The 18,395-nt window shown below is 39.2% G+C and overlaps 1 protein-coding gene across 4 annotated transcripts in view; it reads left to right on the forward strand.

Moving 5' to 3' along the window:
* Window positions 1-18,395, forward strand: part of AGMO (alkylglycerol monooxygenase) — a 438,246-nt gene that overhangs the window by 41,238 nt on the left and 378,613 nt on the right. For 3 of the 4 annotated variants that reach the window (XM_086397590.1, XM_086397591.1, XM_086397594.1), the window contains exons 1-2: window positions 5,079-5,332; window positions 7,626-7,756. In XM_086397590.1, the coding sequence (XP_086253716.1) occupies window positions 5,207-5,332; window positions 7,626-7,756 (257 nt within the window). In that variant the 5' untranslated portion in view covers window positions 5,079-5,206. Of the gene's footprint in view, window positions 1-5,078; window positions 5,333-7,625; window positions 7,757-18,395 lie in introns of those variants that run through there. The other variant, XM_086397592.1, reaches the window with a different exon arrangement.

Raw genomic sequence — 18,395 nt, forward strand, 5'->3', positions numbered from 1 at the left:
TTTGGCAGTGAATTTGGCAGTGGCTAGCAAGATATAAATTTTATAAAGCCTTCAACAACATAATTCCACTGCTAGAAATCTACTTAATTCAAAAATGTGCACAAATGTTCAAGGTATTTATACTGTGATGTTCGTTGCTGCATTAAATTTATTGGCCTAACCGCAAGACTACACATAACTTCACGACGATGGAGAAACAGTTAAGTTGCAATGGTATGCTAATCCTTGGTTGACTTTTTCCTTAGATCCAGTCCTCCCCTTCTCCTTCTCTTCTGTGCTCTCCAGGGCCACTCCTGCAGACTTGTTTTCCTAGGATCCTTCCTCACCTGGCTTTGGGCTCCTTTAGGTTAACGGGAAGTACTGCTGAAATGTTGGTTTGCAGGAAGAACTGAGAAGCCACAGAACCTATTTTTGTTCCCTCTCTGCTCTTACCTGACAGGCCCATCATGGTGCTTTTCCCCTGGGTGACCACAGTCCTCAAGCTCTATTCACCTGACCTCCTCTTTTTGTGCCTATAGTTTGAGTGCTAGTGGTTTCTTGAGCTTCCCTGGTGGTTCAGTCAGTAAAGAATCTACCTGCAATGTGGGAAACCTGGATTCAATCCCTGGGTTGGGAAGATCCCCTGGAGAAGGGCTTGGAGGAGTGGTTTCCTATTGATATTAATCTTTAGATTCTCTTTATTCCCATTTGGCTTTTTTTACTTCTTTCATTATCTCTGTAATTAATTATTTGCATTAAAATTCTCTACTTTAAATGCATTAAATTATTTTGATTGCCTGCTTGGAATGTGCATACAACTGTGCAGCTAGTTAAAAAAAAAAAAAGCTATATTAACATATACTGAGTGGAAGAATGTTACTGATAAGTTGCTGACTCCAAGAAGGAAAGTTACTGTATCATTTTTTTTAATTTAAAAATACTTTACCTACACCTTTGTTTAGTATGAACAGTTTTTTTTAAACAAAACAATGTGTATGTTTAAATATTAAATGATAATGTGATAATATTTAACCTTTGTAGGGAAAAACAGGTATGACAAAATGCCTATCAGGATAGGTTATTAGTGTGAAGTAGAAGGGAGGCATGTATGTGAATCTTTTGAGGGGAAGGGCTGCACCTACTTTTGACTTTATTCATTTATTTTTAAAAGTCTTTTCACTTTATATACCTAAGTGCTTGGATTTTTCCCATGATGCATAACATTTGTAATTTCAAAACATTCTTAAAGCAGGTAATAAAGCATTGTGTCTAATATGATCACTTTTATTAAACATATATTTCTGTATGTGTTCATTTGTAATGGGAATCCCCCTGAAAGTACAGGCAGTTCTGCAATATTTTGAAAGTGCAAATTTGCTCCAAAAGGATTAATATATTATGGAATACTTTGAACATGCCTTCTATGTGTGTGTCTGTGATTTTGTCCGGGAGAGTTCCAGGTGAATGCTAAAGGTAGTACCTAACTGAACCAAAAGGCTTGTTATTATTGTTGTTGAATTGCTAAGTTGTGTCCGACTCTTTGTGACCCCATGGACTGGAACAGACTTCCCTGCCCTTCACTATCTTCTGGAGCTGGCTCAAACTCATATCCTTTGAATTGGTGATGCCATCCAAAGATTTCATCTTCTGTCATCTCCTTCTCCTCCTGGCCTCAATACTTCCCAACATCAGGGCCTTTTCCAATGAGTTGGCTCTTTGCATCATGTGCCAAAGTACTGGAGTTTCCGCTTCAGCATCAGTCCTTCCAGTGCCTTCTGATGCATATTTAGGGCTGGTTCCTTTAGCATCTACTGGATTGATCTCCTTGCTGTCCAAGGGACTCGCAAGAGTTTTCTCCAGCACCATCATTCAAAAGCATCAGTTCATCAGCACTGGTCCTCTTTACAGTCTAAATATCACATCCATACATGAATACTGAAAAAAAATCATAGCTTTGACTATATGGACCTTTGTCATCAAAGTGATGTCTTTGGTTTTTAATATGCTGTCTACATTTGTCATAGCTTTCCTTCCAAAGAGCAAGTGTCCTTTCATTTCATGACCATAGTCATGGCCTACAGTGATTTTGGGGCCTAAGAAAATAAAATCTGTCACTCTTTCCAACTTTTTCCCTACCTATTTGCCACGAAGTGATGGGACTGGATGCCATGATCTTAGGTTTTTGAATGTTGAGTTTTAAGACAGTTTTTCACTCTCCTCTTTCACCCTAATCAAGAGGCTCTTTAGTTCCTCTTCACTGTCTGCCATTAGAATGGTATTATCTGCATATATGAGGTTATTGATGTTTTTCCCAGCTTGATTCAAGCTTCTGATTGATCCAACATGACATTTTACATGATATCATCTGCATATAAGTTAAGAAACAGAATGACAAAATACGGCCTTGACATACTTCTTTCCCAATTTTGAACCAGTCTGTTGTTCCATGTAAGGTTATAATTATTGCTTCTTGACCCGCCTACAGGTTTCTCAAGAGACAGGTAAGGTGGTTTGGTATTCCCATCTCTTTAAGAATATTCCACAGTTTGTTGTGATCCACACAATCAAAGGCTTTAGTGTAGTCAATGAAGTAGAAGTAGATGTTTTTCTGGAATTCCCTTGCTTTTTATATATTCCAGTGGATGCTGGCAATTTGATCTCTGGTTCCTCTGCCTTTTATAAATCCAGCTTGAACATCTGGAAGTTCTTGGTTCATGACTTTTTGAAGCCTGGCTTGGAGAATTTTGAGCATTACCTTGCAAGCATGTGAAATGAGCACAATTATCTGATAGGCTGAACATTGTTTGGCATTGCCCTTCTTTGGGATTGGAATGAAAATTGATCTTTTCCAGTCCTGTGGCTACTGCTGAGTTTTCCAAATCTGCTGACATATTGAGTGCAGCAATTTCACAGCATCATCTTTGAGGATTTTAAATAGCTCAGCTGGAATTCTGTCACCTCCACTAGCTTTGTTTGTAGTAATGCTTCATAAGAATCATAAGAAACGTTACTTGACTTCACACTCCACTCCAGGATGTCTGGTTCTAGGTGGGTGACTACACCATCACGGTTATCCAGGTCAGTAAGATCTTTTTGGTATAGTTCCAATGTGTATTCTTACCACAGATATCAAGGGAACATTTCAAGCAAGGATGGGCGTGATAAAGGACAGAAATGGTAAGGACCTAACAGAGGCAGAAGAGATTAAAAACAGGTGGCAAGAATATATGGAAGAACAGAAAAGCTTAGGGAGACACAAAATGCACACATGTTTAATGCATGTGCCTTAAACATCTGCCACTGTCCACAAGTCTGACTCAGTGTTGTGAGCCATTGTATCCAGATCCCTGGTTTTACAGCTTGCTATATGGTTTCAGATAAGCCTCCTTCATACTCTGTAGTACAATGGACAAGTCTTCCAAGACTAGCTTCCACAAACAAAGGTCAGGTCAGATCTTTTTCAAGATGAAATACCATATTGTAGTTTTTATGCATTTCTTCATCATATAACATGTGCCCAGCTACAAACTGGCACTTGGCATGTACCTCTGTAAGGATTAAATAATGTGCTGCTGCAGCGGATGATTTTCATCACCCCCTGAAAGGAGTTCAAGGTGGAGAGCAGAAATGAGGCACTCTGTGCTCTGGGAAAACTGGCAGAACAGGTCTTCAGATAGTGAGATATTTTTAGAAGCCCAATTCTTGTATATTCTCAAACTAGAAAAACACTAAACTCCTTGATTACATCTGTTCCTTGTGACTAGCAGCGAGCTTCTCAAAAGTAGCAGAAACTTTCTGCAAAAAATATATGCTTGATTGCATGTAGTCGCCCTCATCAAAATCACATATATACTGACCTTTCCCCCTACCTCTTTGGAGAAGCTTCTTAGAGCTATCTGAAATGCTGTGTCCTGGGCTATTGTCCTCATTTTGCCCCAAATAAAATTTAACTTGCAGCTTTCATGTTATATATTTTAAGTCAATACATACATGTATAAAAAGTGTGCTACCATTTTTATTAGGTTCTGATTTTTTTCTCCTTGTTGACCATTAAGAAGTTTTGAGTATTGCATTGTAATCCCATTTTTCTCATTAGCCCCATGGTTTTTTATTGTACAGACTTGCATAGTGTAGTGATTTTTAGTAATAAGCATGTCATATGATAGTGGAACTAATTATACATACATCAAAATGTTAATAGTGTCTCTGGGTAGCAATTTATTTGTTGCTTATCTATAGTGTCTGTTTATTTCTCTGAGGACAGTCATGTGTCAATAACCTAATTACATCTACATAAACATTTTTGAAAGATGAGGTGGGAATCAAAGGATGTCCATAGCCTTTGACTGATTTGGAAAGCTTCACTTACTCATTGGTGATGCAGTCAGTTAAGTGCCTTTTAGCCTACCTAAGTGGCACAAACAACCCATGCTCCTCCTGGAAAACAGAGATAAGGTCTCTCAGCAACACCTTAACTGCTGCTTCAATCCAAATCCCCATTAGCACTAAGAAGAATACAGATGTGAATAGTCGGCATGCCCTTAAATTGGTTTGCAAACATTCAGATGTGAACATGATACAGATGCAGGAATACATAGGCAGACACCAGTAAGATATATTTGGTGCTTATTGGCTTTTGAGGTTAGTCTTATTACCTGAGATCAGAACACCTTGTTTCTCAGAAAATGTGACACTCTTGGGAGACTACAAACCTGAGGCCAATGTGAATGTCCAAAGGGAGAGAAAAACAGGTATAATATTTTCCTCATGTGATTTGCATCTTGAATTTCCACCTACTTTTTCAGAACGAACTTTCACTTGCCATCACTTTGTTCCTTCTCTTCAAGGAGGTATCATGTGGGTTTTTTGTTTATTTCTCTTTTTTTAGTGATAAATTACTCCACCTGCAGCTAAACTCTATTGTTTATCTGTGATCTGGGCAGAAGCCCTTCCTCCTCTTCCCCTCCTGACCGTGGGCGGCTTCTGGGTCAGCGCCCTCTGAACTCTGAACTCGTTCCTGATTGATCCTTGTTCTTTCCTGTCTCGTCACACCCCGTCTGCACACAGACTCTGCTGTTGGCTCTGCTCCGTGGGGCTTTGTTCCTCACGGGTCTCTCTCTGACAGAGGGCTTGATCCGTGCAGCACAGCTCGTTCTCTGTGTTCAGCCTCTGGCTTCAACCACTGAAGCACAAATACTCTCCAGCTGGGAGTCAGACAAGGGCAGAGATGAAGAACCCAGAAGCCCAACAGGATGTTTCGGTTTCCCAGGGGATTCGCATGATGTTTTATGTGATGAAGCCCAGTGAAACGTCATTCCAAACCCTGGAAGAGGTGCCTGATTATGTACGGAAGGTGAGGCTCTCTGGGAAGAGGCTGCTCTTGCTTTTCTCTTAATAAGAAGTAACTTAAACACAGTGTGGGGTTTCATTCATGTCCATTCTTCAAATAATTCTAATAAAAACAGTTTCAAAACAAAGCATGAGGGAAAAGTAGAATTTCCACTTGAATTGAATTTCTGTACAATATCCATAACCATCTCTTCCTGTTAAATTTTCTCTTCCCTGAAATGTCACTCCAGAATCTGATAAAACTTTAAAAAGTTTTCTGGGACACAGTGGCATTACAAATTTAGCTGTTAGAAGCTCAGTATCCAATGGTTATGTGGTATCAGTAAACTTTGTTAACAATTTTGTTTCTAAAGGAAAACTTGTCTACCTCCTCCCAGGAAATGATTTCCTGTTTTGTTGTTGTTGTTGTTGCTTTAAGCAGGGTGGTTCTGCAGAATGGATACACAGCTGAGAATTCAACCCTGATTTCCTAAGTTTGAACTTAAACCAAGTTTTCTTTGAAACTCTTAAGTGTTCAGAGGCACTTTTCACTTCTGGTTACTGGCCACGATTGGAAGTGGAAATATCCAGAATTAGAACTTGAATACTGAAGTTCCCCACCCTGTCAGAGTTGTTCCTAAAACACTTACTAGTTCAGACCAGAAATAGAAAAGAAAATGACATCAGAAAATATGTTCTTAGGCTTTGGGTTTAGAAAATTTCAGTACTCATGATCAACTTTCAAATGAGAGAATGCCTTAATTTTTTCAGGATTTTATATTACCCCTTTCTGATTTTTTAAGGAAAGAATGTGGTACTCACATCTTTATAAATCATTATTATTTTATATTATGACATCAAACCTAGCCTGATATTTGTCATCAATTATAGATGATTTTTTTCTATAAGAAAAAACTGAATGAATAAAACTTGAATGATGTCTAAAATGTTTAAAATGATCTCATTCTCTGAAATACTCAGAAGCAAAATTTTTTGTTCCTACAGTTTCAATTTTTTTCAACATTTTATTAGAGTATAATTGATTTACAGTGTTGATTAGTTTCTGCTGTACCACAAAGTGTATCCGTTATACATATACATATCCATTCTTTTAAAGATTCTTTTCCCATATAGATCTTACACAGTACTGAGAAGAATTCTCCATATGCTATACAGTAGGTCCTTATTAGCTGTATATTTTATATATAGTAGTGTGCTGCTGCTGCTGCTCCTAAGTCACTTCAGTCGTGTCCGACTCAGTGCGACCCCATAGACGGCAGCCCACCAGGCTCCCCTGTCCCTGGGATTCTCCAGGCAAGAACACTGGAGTGGCTGCCATTTCCTTCTCCAATGCATGAAAGTGAAAAGTGAAAGTGAAGTCGCTCAGTTGTGTCTGACTCTTGGCGACCCCATGGACTGCAGCCTACCGGGCTTCTCTGCCCATGGGATTTTCCAGGCAAGAGTACTGGAGTGGGGTGCCATTGCCTTCTCCGATATAGTAGTGTGTATTCCTACAATTTCAATTTTGTGATTCCTGTCATTCTAATATGAAAAATATCATGCACATCTTTAAGGAAAGTGATTTAAAGTGGACCTTATCTTTGTAGTGTATTGATAGATTTCTGATTATTGCCCTTATTTTAAAAAGTATTTTTTAGACCTTGAAACATGTCCTGCCTAATCTTTTGTATTTTCTTGGCAGAATTATTGTGGTTATATCTATGGTTATATTTCTTTCTTTTAAAAATATATTTATTTATTTTGGCTGTGCTGGGTTTTCCTTGTTGCACAGGCTTTTCTCTCATTGTTGCAAGTAGGGGCTACTCTCTAGCTGTGGTGTGAAGGCTTCTCATTGCAGTGACTTCTTTTGCTGGGGGGTTACAGGGCGCATGGGCTTCAGTAGTTGTGGCAACTGGGCTCAGTAGTTGCGGCTCCTGGGCTCTTGAACACAGGCTCAATAGTTGTGGCACATAGGCCTAGTTGCCTTGCAGCATGTGGACACTTCCTGGACCAGGGATCGAACCCATGTCTCCCGCATTGGCAGACGGATTCTCCACCACTGAGCTGCCAGGGAAGCCTCTATGGTTATATTTTGTATCCAAATCAGATGATAGACTTGGAGTACCTTGTTAGTGTGTGTCTGAAATAAACAGATTTCTTTGCCTGTTGGGAGGAAGTAACCCCCGAGGATAGGTTCGTACCTTTTCTGCTATGAACTGTCACTCTGGGCCTCCCACATCGGGAATGACTAATCAGGAAACTTGGAAGAATTTCATACCAAGCACAATAGCATCTCTCTTCTGCGATTTCCTTTCCAGGCAACTCCATTTTTCATTTCCTTGATGCTGCTTGAGCTGGTTGTCAGCTGGATTCGCAAAGGGAAGCCATCAGGCGGCTTGGATGATGCCTTAGCCTCTTTGTCAGCCGGCATTATGTCTCGGCTTCCGAGGTGAGTTAGCTGGTTAGCTGCGGTGAGTGAATAAACTTAAATTCTCCAGGTAAGATGAAGAAGAAACCCATTGTGTGGGGAATTGGTCTGTTTTTACACACATCCCCAAAGAACTCAGTTACGGTCATTGTTTAAATGTTCGATGTTTTGTTCATCATGGATGTTTTACATCTGTTACTGAAAATACTGCTCTAAGTATTATTTATTGTGATTACTGAATTTATTGGTGCCTCCTTAAATTTTGTGCCCAAGGCAATTGCATGTTTTAGCCTAGTCCCAGGCCTGCGTTTTGTCCTAGTTATCTACTGGGAAATTAATTTTGCCTCAGGCAAATTCACCTGCAGTAGCAATCTCCCTAATCAATGTCACACAAAGCTCTAGATGTCTACCGTGGTCTCCTAAATGGTATCTCTGTCTCTAGTCCTATTTCCCACTGCAGTGTTCTCGCCTGGAGAATCCCAGGGACGGAGGACCCTGGTGGGCTGCCGTCTATGGGGCCGCACAGAGTCGGACACGACTGAAGCGACTTAGCAGCAGCAGCAGCAGTCCTATTTCACTTGCAGCCAAATATTTCCATAACGTGAATCTGGTGGAAACTCCCTCATAGGTTCCTTATGGCCTGAGGATAATTTCTTCCCTAATCTATGGAGGCCTCTGTCTATCCAGCCTGCCTTCTGGTCCTTTGATTCTTCTTCCCCCATTGCAATAGCCATTTGCTCCATATTTGCCATCACCCAGATGTCTCATGTGGTCATCCAAGTGGCCAGCTCCCATTAATTTCTTCAGTCTCAATATAGACTTCTCATGAAGAGTCATACTCTTCAGCAAGTCTTGTCTGTTTTCCAGCCCTACTTTAGGCATCGCTTCACTACGGGCTGAAATCACTGTGGAGTATTGTGCCTACACCATAGTAGAATTTATTAAGCTCACCTGTTTGCCCCCCACCCCCCGCCCCCACCACCGGCCCTTCCTGCTAGGTTGCCTGTAACTTGAGAAAAAGAAGTATTCTTTCTTCATAGTTTTAACTCCTATGCCTATAATGATGTACAAAATAATTGTTTATGTGTGTTTTAATGGAGTATGGTTTACAATGCTAATTTCTGCTGTACAATGAAGTGAATCAGCTATATGTATACAGATATCTCCTCGCTCTTGAGCCTCCCTCGCCCTCATCCCACTGCTCTAGGTCATCACAGAGCACAAAGCTGAGCTCCCTGTGCAATACAGTAGGCTCCCATTGGCTATCTATTTTATAGATGTTACTGCATATATGTCAGTCCTAATCTCCCAGTTCCTCCCACCCTCCCCTTCCCTTCCATGTATACATGTCCATTCTCTGTGTCTGTGTCTCTATGACTGTGCCCTGGGACCAGGTTTATCTGTTCCATTTTTCTAGATTCCGTTCATCTGTTAATATACGGTATTTGTTTTTCTCCTTCTGACTTACTTCGCTCTGTATGATAGACTCTAGGTATAGGAATGAAATTGGGTCATTTGTAGAGATATGGCAGAATTTATTTTAAATCTCACATTCCTATAGTGTTATGTTGATGGTGAAGTCTGAGGATGAAGGGATTAAACAATGCATACTGGAGTGGGTTGGCATTTCCTCATCCTCCAGGAGGTCTTCCCAACCCAGGGATTGAACCCAAGTCTCTTGCGTCTCCTGCATTAGTGTGCTCACTCAGTTGTGTCTGACTCTTTGAGACCTCATGGACTATAACCCACCCGTCTTCTCTGTTCATGGCATTCTCCCAGCAAGAATACCGGGGTTCCCATTTCCTTTTCCAGAGGATCTTCCTGGCCCAGGGATTGAACCCTTGTCTCCTGCGTCTCCTGCATTGGCAGGCAGATTCTTTACCACTGTACCACCTGGGGACCCCAAAATAATGAATGCTGTGCTACTTTTTAGAAAGAATACATTATAATGTGTTTAGAGGAGGTACCAGTGAATGGCGGGCTCTTCGGTGTATGAGAGTTTTCCCAAGAGGAGAGGGTGAGGGAAGAGTCCCTCAGAAGTCTGTGCCTTGTATTACTGGTGAATGTTCTCATTCCTGCTTCCCACCCATTGCTGCTTTTACTGTTTTAAGAGTTTCACTTCTGACCAGTGCTCACTGCTTTGGAATGTTTGCATGAACCGCCCAGTGGGAAACCAAGGTGGATTTTTTAAAAATAAAATAAGAACTTAAAGATAGCTGAGAAAATGTAAAATCATTTCCTATGATTGCATAAAATTATTTAGATAGAAAGTAAACCTAAAGGTAAAATTTATTTCATACATGTTACTATGAAAAAGATAGGTTAATAGTTATAAAATAATAGTAATGATAATCAGAATAGTGATTCTCTGAAAAACTACTCATATGGTATCATGCTGCTGTCAGAATCAGAGAATAATATCTCAAATTATTTTCAATTTCCAGAATACTCTAATTGGGAATTTACAATTATACATAATTTCCTTTATTTCGTGCCTCCCTTTAAACAGAAGTGAACAAAAAATATATTCAGCATACTCAAGGGACAAGTATATTTGACTGTTGAAAAATACTCGGTTATAATAGTTTATTCTGAGAAACTTAAGTGTATAGTTTTATGGAAATGGAACAATTGATGAATTGTCAAAATAACCTGATAACTGAGAAGTGTCCTGCAGGAACAATTACGCATCACATATTTTGTTGAGCTGGAATGAATTTATAAAGAACTCAGGGAGACATCAAGTCGGATGAATGCGTCAGTATTTCTTTCACTGTTTTAAGTTTTACTTTGGTCACAAGTGAGATTAGATTGTTCTCTTATTATATTGTAACAACTAGAAATGTAAACTGTATCCTCAGTACTCTTATTTCTCTTCAACACTGTGATTAAAATAAAAGGTACAGAATTCTAACAAGATACCCAGGGAATAATATTTCTGCTAATACAAAAACAAAAACAAAAAAAACCCCAAATATAAGGGAAATGGGGAGAGAGAAAGAGAAAATAAAACAAACCAGCCCTTCAGGGATAAGCCTGGAGTTCTTTTTCTTCACATCCCACTACTCATAACACTCCTTAATCTAGCACAAGCTGTGAACTCTGGTGCCCTTTGAAAGAAAGGGAAAAGGTTGTGAACTTGAATTTGGAGCCTATTTTTTATAGTTGTATTTTGAATGAGAACAGCACCTTACTTCTTTTTTTTGTTCACAGTTTTAAATTACGAAATGCGGATAACTTTGTACATTTTACAAATTTATCTTTCACAGGCTTTTGTCTGAAAGATCTCAGCAAAGCGAATTATCTGGAAATGAAATTTCCCAATGTTTTCATTTATTTTGTTGCTATCACAAAAATTGCCAGACATAAGCAGAGAAGAAAAGCTGGTCCTTAGGATCCACTCTTCGCAATCCTCTTTCAGCACAAGATGAGATGGGGGATTTGACCGAAGCTCTTAGAACAATATTTCAGTTGAAACCACAGCATCAAGGGGAATCCTTGTGCAAATCGTTAACAGCTGAAGGGTAGATTATCACGACATTGATCATACCCTCTCCGAGGGACTAATTTCATTTTCTACACCACCAACAGGGGCTTGCCATGTCCTTAAAATTCGTAATTGCAAGAAAAATGGTAGTATACTATTTGTTAATCCCTTTGTGAGGAATTATAGTTTGGATAGTAATTCCAAATAGGCATGTGGCCTCTGACAAAAATAGTTGGGGAAATCAAAGTGAAACCCTGAACATGTTTTTCCACTTTTCCATTCATGTAATGGAAATGCTGTGTGCAAACTTTGAGGAAAAACAATGTTTATTTGAGGATCTAAGTTTCATTATAACATAAAAGTCAAAGTAGCTTGAAGATCAGTAGCATACTTACCATATTGATGGAAAAGATCTATGTGTATCTTTTAAATCTTTATGTAAGGAAAATTATTCAACAGAGACAAGATTGTATCTTGTTTACAAGCCTGTCAGACAGACCGCAATGTGTAATAAATGTCCATCTGTCCTAAGAACCAGATTCTGAGCAGGCTTGCATCTGTTTTCCTCTTCTAGAATCCAGTAGGCAGACTTCTTAGTAAGAATCTAGTCCTGAAGTTATAGACAAGCATGTGTATTTATCGTAGTTAAATGCAGTGTATGATCTGCAGATAATATGCCTTTCTATTGGTTAATTGCATAAATGACTATACAGAATAAAATGAAATATTGACTAAATCAATTTTTTAAAATCTCGCTAAAACTTGTGAAACATCCTGCTACTGAAATGCTAACGAGTGAAAAATAATCACATCTTTTTTTTTTTTCCTTGCTTGTTGAAGCAGAACTCAATTTCCAATCCTTCATTAAAAAACTGGGACTTCAATTTGTTACTTCCTTCCAGTGTTTCTGCTTCCATAAATTGCGTCCTCCCCAGAGAAATTTTATTCCTGATATAAATATCTACAGTATGTTTGTTTTTAATGGGTTCATTTATTCTGTTGAAACAGCAGATTATAAATCAAATTGCAATATTTGGAGGTATAATTTAAGTAGGTAAATTTTCAAATGAGTTGGGGACACTCTACTTTTAATACATTATGAGTCATTGCCAATTTTACTATGGAACTATGTCTGCGATGTTGTGCCAAATGTATCTACAGTTTCATTGGCCATGGCTGCCATGGCATTTTCCACTCCTGACAAGAAAGTTTCATCAAAAAAATTAATAAATAAAAAGCAAAACTTAAAAGGAAGTTAAACTTCCTTGAGATTCTTTTGACTCCTTGAGGTAGGACTAGAGAATAAAGGAAAATTGTGTACTGCATTTTTATACTAGACTTTAGTAGCAGAGTTGATACTGTTTTTGGCAACATCAGACTTCTAACAAATGAGTGTCTGCCATTTGGGGTGATGAAACTTAGTAAATATTTATTCATTGTCCTAAATAAGAGATACATTCATTTATGTAATATTAATAATGGCATTTTATTGTGAATATTAATATAGTCATATTAACTGAGAAAATTATGAAAAGACCATCCCAGGCAAACAAAATACATTTTAAAAACCTGCGGCTATGTTAGTTATTTTTGCTAGAGAGAATGCCTCATGTCCTCTTAACTTTTACCTTAGAAACCTCATCAGTAGACTTTGTTTTTCTTAATGATGTAACTTCAGAGATTGCTCTTACACTGTCCTTCCTGAATGAAGGAAGCTTCCTTGTGCTTATTAAGTCTGTGTTTGTGTGCTTATTCAATAGAGTTACTGAATTACTTGAAGTAATTTACTTGTTGCAAAGTAAAAAATGTAGCACATTTAGTTCTTTCACAGAAGTCTCTGGTTTTGTGGTTGTTTAAAAAAGAAATTAAGTTAAACGATTGATTTGTAAATGTCATCTCACGGTAGGAAACAGCAGTACAAATGTTGTCTGCCTGCAGAAGGTAGAGCTTGTTGTTATACACTTTGTTATTACTAAGCAAAAATCAGTATTCCACTAGATGGAGCAAAAGGGGCAGTAACTTTGCAGACAGCGCAAGTTCCTGGGCCAGGTATAAGAGATTTTGAAGTAAATAATTTAATTTCTTGGAAAAAATCAATATAAATACATATATATTTCAAATACGTATTTATTTATTTATAACTTCCTGAAACTTGTAAGGGCATTTTGAGTGATCTCATTTAAATATTGGTTTATTTTTTAGTCTCTGACAAGATTTTTAGAAATAAAGATGCCTGATTTATTTTTTTCAGTTTTGTATCATCTGGCCAAATTAAACAGTACACATTGCCCTAATGATAGTTACGAAATAGTACAAGTTGGCAGATGTCTGTGAACACTGGGTACAGAATTCTACTGACTCTGAAAGTTGGTTTGAAATGTTTACAGTTTGCAGTGAGAGCATTACATCAGTTTTCAGTCGCTTGATTAATGATGAGAGTGTGCGAATATTTGAGAGCTAGATAATTTGAGGATCCGTTCAGCCTAATATTCTCATATCTGAAATTAGATAATGAGAAGGTAAACAATCTCTCCAGTGTTACCTTTCCCTACCTTTGATGATGGGAATGTTCAAACTGAGATGATTTTGATAAAAAATTAGCTTTGTAATTCTCAGTCCCCAAATGATATTTATTCTCACTTACTGATTATTGGAAAATCTCAACATAATAAATTATATTTTTAAAAATCCAGCATCAGTACTGGAACAGTATTTTGATATCTTACCAGATTTTATAGTCACTAAACTTTGACAAGATAGATATTTTTATTGAGGTACAGTTGATTTATAATATGTTAATTATTGCTGCACAGCAAGATGATTCAGTAATATATCTATACATATATAATTCTTTTTAAAATATTCTCTTCCATTATAGTTTATCATAGGATATTGAATATAGTTCTCTGTGCTATACAGTAGGGCCTTATTATCATCCATTCTGTATATAAAAGCTTGGGCTTCCCTGTTGGCTCAGTGGTAAAGAATCTGCCTGCGAATGCAGGAGACGTAGGTTTGATCCCTGGTCCAGGAAGATTCCCTGGAGAAGGAATTGTCAACCCACTCCAGTATTTTTGCCTGGGAAATCTCATGGACAGAGGAACCTAGTGAGCCATAGTCCATGTGGTCGCAAAGAGTGGGACACGACTTAGTGACTAAACAACAATATAAAAGTTCATGCAACCTAGTACAGCCACTATGGAGAACAGTGTGGAGATTCCTTAAAAAACTGGAAATAGAACTGCCTTATGATCCAGCAATCCCACTGCTGGGCATACACACTGAGGAAACCAGAAGGGAAAGAGACACGTGTACCCCAATGTTCATCGCAGCACTGTTTATAATAGCCAGGACATGGAAGCAACCTAGATGTCCATCAGCAGATGAATGGATAAGAAAGCAGTGGTACATATACACAATGGAGTATTACTCAGCCATTAAAAAGAATACATTTGAATCAGTTCTAATGAGGTGGATGAAACTGGAGCCTATTATACAGAGTGAAGTAAGCCAGAAGGAAAAACATAAATACAGTATACTAACACATATATATGGAATTTAGAAAGATGGTAACAATAACTCTGTATACGAGACAGCAAAAGAGACACTGATGTATAGAACAGTCTTATGGACTCTGTGGGAGAGGGAGATGGTGGGAAGATTTGGGAGAATGGCATTGAAACATGTAAAATATCATGTAGGAAACGAGTTGCCAGTCCAGGTTCGATGCACGATGCTGGATGCTTGGGGCTGGTGCACTGGACGGCCCAGAGGGTTGGTATGGGGAGGGAGGAGGGAGGAGGGTTCGGGATGGGGAACACATGTATACCTGTGGCGGATTCATTTTGATATTTGGCAAAACTAATACAATTATGTAAAGATTAAAAATAAAATAAAATTAGAAAAAAAAAAAGTTCTCTCTGCTAACCTCAACCTTCTGCTCCATCTCTCCCCCAACCCCTGACCCATTGGCAACCACCAGTTTGACTGGACAAATTTCTAGTGTGAACAGAAAATGTTAAATAAAACACATTAAAAATTAGCTGTCTTTCATTTGCCAACAGATAGGCCGCAGGCCTAAGAGAAATAGCTATTTGGGAAGAATTTATAAAAAATATAGGACAATGGGAGCAAAGCCTCTAGGTATACAGGCTGTTGATGAGCTGTCTAATGCCTCCTATTTAGATCATGTTCTCGCTCTTGCACTCAAACTTCATGAGAAAAGGATCTCACTCAGTTCAGTTCAGTCGCTCAGTCATGTCCGACTCTTTGCAACCCCATGAGTTGCAGCACACCAGGCATCCCTGTCCATCACCAACTCCTGGAGTTCACTCAAACTCACGTCCATCAAGTCAGTCATGCTATCCAGCCATCTCATCCTCTGTCGTCCCCTTCTCCTCCTGCCCCCAATCCCTCCCAGCATCAGAGTCTTTTCCAATGAGTCAGCTCTTCACATGAGCTGGTCAGAGTACTGGAGTTTCTGCTTTAGCATCATTCCTTCCAAAGAACATCCAGGACTGATCTCCTTTAGAATGGACTGGTTGGATCTCCTTGCAGTCCAAGGGGCTCTCAAGAGTCTTCTCCAACACCACACTTCAAATGCATCAATTCTTCGGTGCTCAGCTTTCTTCACAGTCCAACTCTCACATCCATACATGACCACAGGAAAAACCATAGCCTTGACTATACGAATCTTTGTTGGCAAAGTAATGTCTCTGTTTTTGAATATGCTATCTAGGTTGGTCATAACTTTCCTTCCAAGGAGTAAGCGTCTTTTAATTTCATGGCTGCAATCACCATCTGCAGTGATTTTGGAGCCCCCCCAAAATAAAGTCTGCCACTGTTTCCACTGTTACCCCCTCTATTTCCCATGAAATGATAGGACCAGATGCCATGATCTTTGTTTTCTGAATGTTGAGCTTTAAGCCAACTTTTTCACTCTCCACTTTCACTTTCATCAAGAGGCTTTTGAGTTCCTCTTCACTTTCTGCCATAAGGGTGGTGTCATCTGCATATCTGAGGTTATTGATATTTCTCCCAGCAATCTTGATTCCAGCTTGTGCTTCTAGCATTTGGTTATTCCAAGCCCCTGTGTTACCTCATTTCCATCTCTGTATGATAAAGTAAGCTCGCTACATATGCAAATTGCATATGTCTCTTCCCTCAGAATAGAGGTTAGAATTGTTTGAATTCCAGCGTGCAAAGTCATAAGCAGGGGAGAATGGTGGAATTGGGAAGAGAAAGAATAAAAGGTTTAGCTTTACAATTCTGGGTCTGGTGGGAATATTTTTGAAAATGTAGGTGCTATTTCCTGCAATCAAGAGCTTTGCAGAGCTTGATAATCATTTCCCAGCTGTATCCCTTGCTGAATTGTTTCTAGTTGTGGGTACTCCATGGCCGTTTTTTCCCATTTATGATGGAAGAGGATCATATCCATCTTGCTGATAGAGAGCTGGGGATTTAATTCCCACAGCTTCTCCTCTCTTCCTCTTCACCTTGAAAAAGTTTAGCTTTGTGCTAAGGTGTGAAAAAAAAAAAAAAGAAAAAGTCTTGACTGTAGTATGTCAGGCATATTTCAGCTCGATTTGTGTCAACCCTAATAAGTAAGTTGACAGAATAATAAATTGAGTGCCTGCTCAAGACCTGGCACCTGTACAGGAAATAAAGAAACATTTCAATTGCAGGCAGGTTCTTTTTGTTTTACAAATGGAAGTTTTCCAGGGATCCCCTGTTTCTTTTACTGAAATCTTGGTATCTGAAAGCCTCTTTTAACTGTCATTGGAAAACTTGACAAGAAAGACAGCAACTTTGAAAAGAGATACTGAGCTGGTGGGACACGGATGAGGCAGGTGGCTGTATTTGCCCTCTTCACTGCTGTGTCTTCCCTTTTTTGTGCTCTGCCTGACACCCAGTAGATTCTTAATGGAAATTCATTGAAAGATTGAATGAATTCATGAGTTGACCTACTTTGACACTGTGTACTAAAACAAATGTCAAAAGACTGCAGATTATTTCAACTTTCTGTTGCATTTTCTTTTTTTTTTTTTATTTTAATCCGTTGCATTTTCTGTCTTAATATTTTTCTTTCTGGATCAGTCTTTTGTATTTAGGGTTATCAACTGGGACAGTTTTGCTCCTAGGAGACATTTGGACAGTTTGTTATCACACCAGAAGTGGAGGGCTGTGTTGCTGGTATCCAGTCAGTAGAGACTGGGGATGCTGCTCACCCGCCTACAATGCACAGGACCAACCCCCACAACAAAGAATTATCTGGCCCCAAAGGCAACAGTGTCAAACTTTAGAATCTCTGAGAAAACTTAAGTTAGACCCTTTAAAATTCATATTATTCACTATTTTTTACCTAGAATTTGAATTTTATTTGGTCAGTCCTCTACCACTGAGTCCTAGGGAACAATGTTAAGTTTCCTAATTTGAGTAATTGTTTTCACAAGACAGACCCCTACAACTGAGAATTATCTTGTCCGGATGTCAGTAATGAATGACATTGTTCAGAAGTCATAGTCTAGATATGAGTTACCAACCAAGCTAACTTACTTTACAATAAAATTTGTTCTACCCACCCCCCATCATGTTCAGACAGTAAAGAGTCTGCCTGCAATGGAGGAGACTGTGGGTTCAATCCCTGGATTGGGAAGATCCCTTGGAGAATGGAACGGTGGCCCACTCCAGTATTCTTGCCTGCAGAGTTTCATGGATAGAGGAGCCTGGGGGGCTACAGTCCATGGGGTCACAAAGAGTTGGACACAGTGAGCTACTAACACTTTCACCCTGATCAATAACCTGGATGACAAACTGGAAGACACATTTCAAATCTCAAGTTCTTGAATTCCTCGGAGTTCCAGAGCAGGGTGAGAGCCCCTGGCCCATTGTCTATCCTGTCCCATGAGGGACCTCACATACCTATGTGTGGACACCCAGATTGCTCATCCCATCTCTGTCTACATGTCCAAAAAAGCCACTTTTATCTACCTTGTCATGGTGAAACTTTTCCACACCCACAGGTGGGCCCTCTGGAGGTCTGGACCAGGAAAGGGACTCATGCAGGTCCTGAAAGCAGGTTGAAGGCCGCCTGACAGGGGGAGTTCTGGAGTGTCCAGGGCTTGGACTGAGTTGTGACAGGAGTGCTGGGTAGGCAGTCCAATTGGGTCAGGG

Source organism: Bos grunniens, chromosome 4 (genome assembly GCF_055505025.1).
Source record: "Bos grunniens cultivar Pamir isolate PY7600 chromosome 4, Bosgru_T2T1.0, whole genome shotgun sequence".
NCBI classification, from domain to species: Eukaryota; Metazoa; Chordata; class Mammalia; order Artiodactyla; family Bovidae; genus Bos; species Bos grunniens.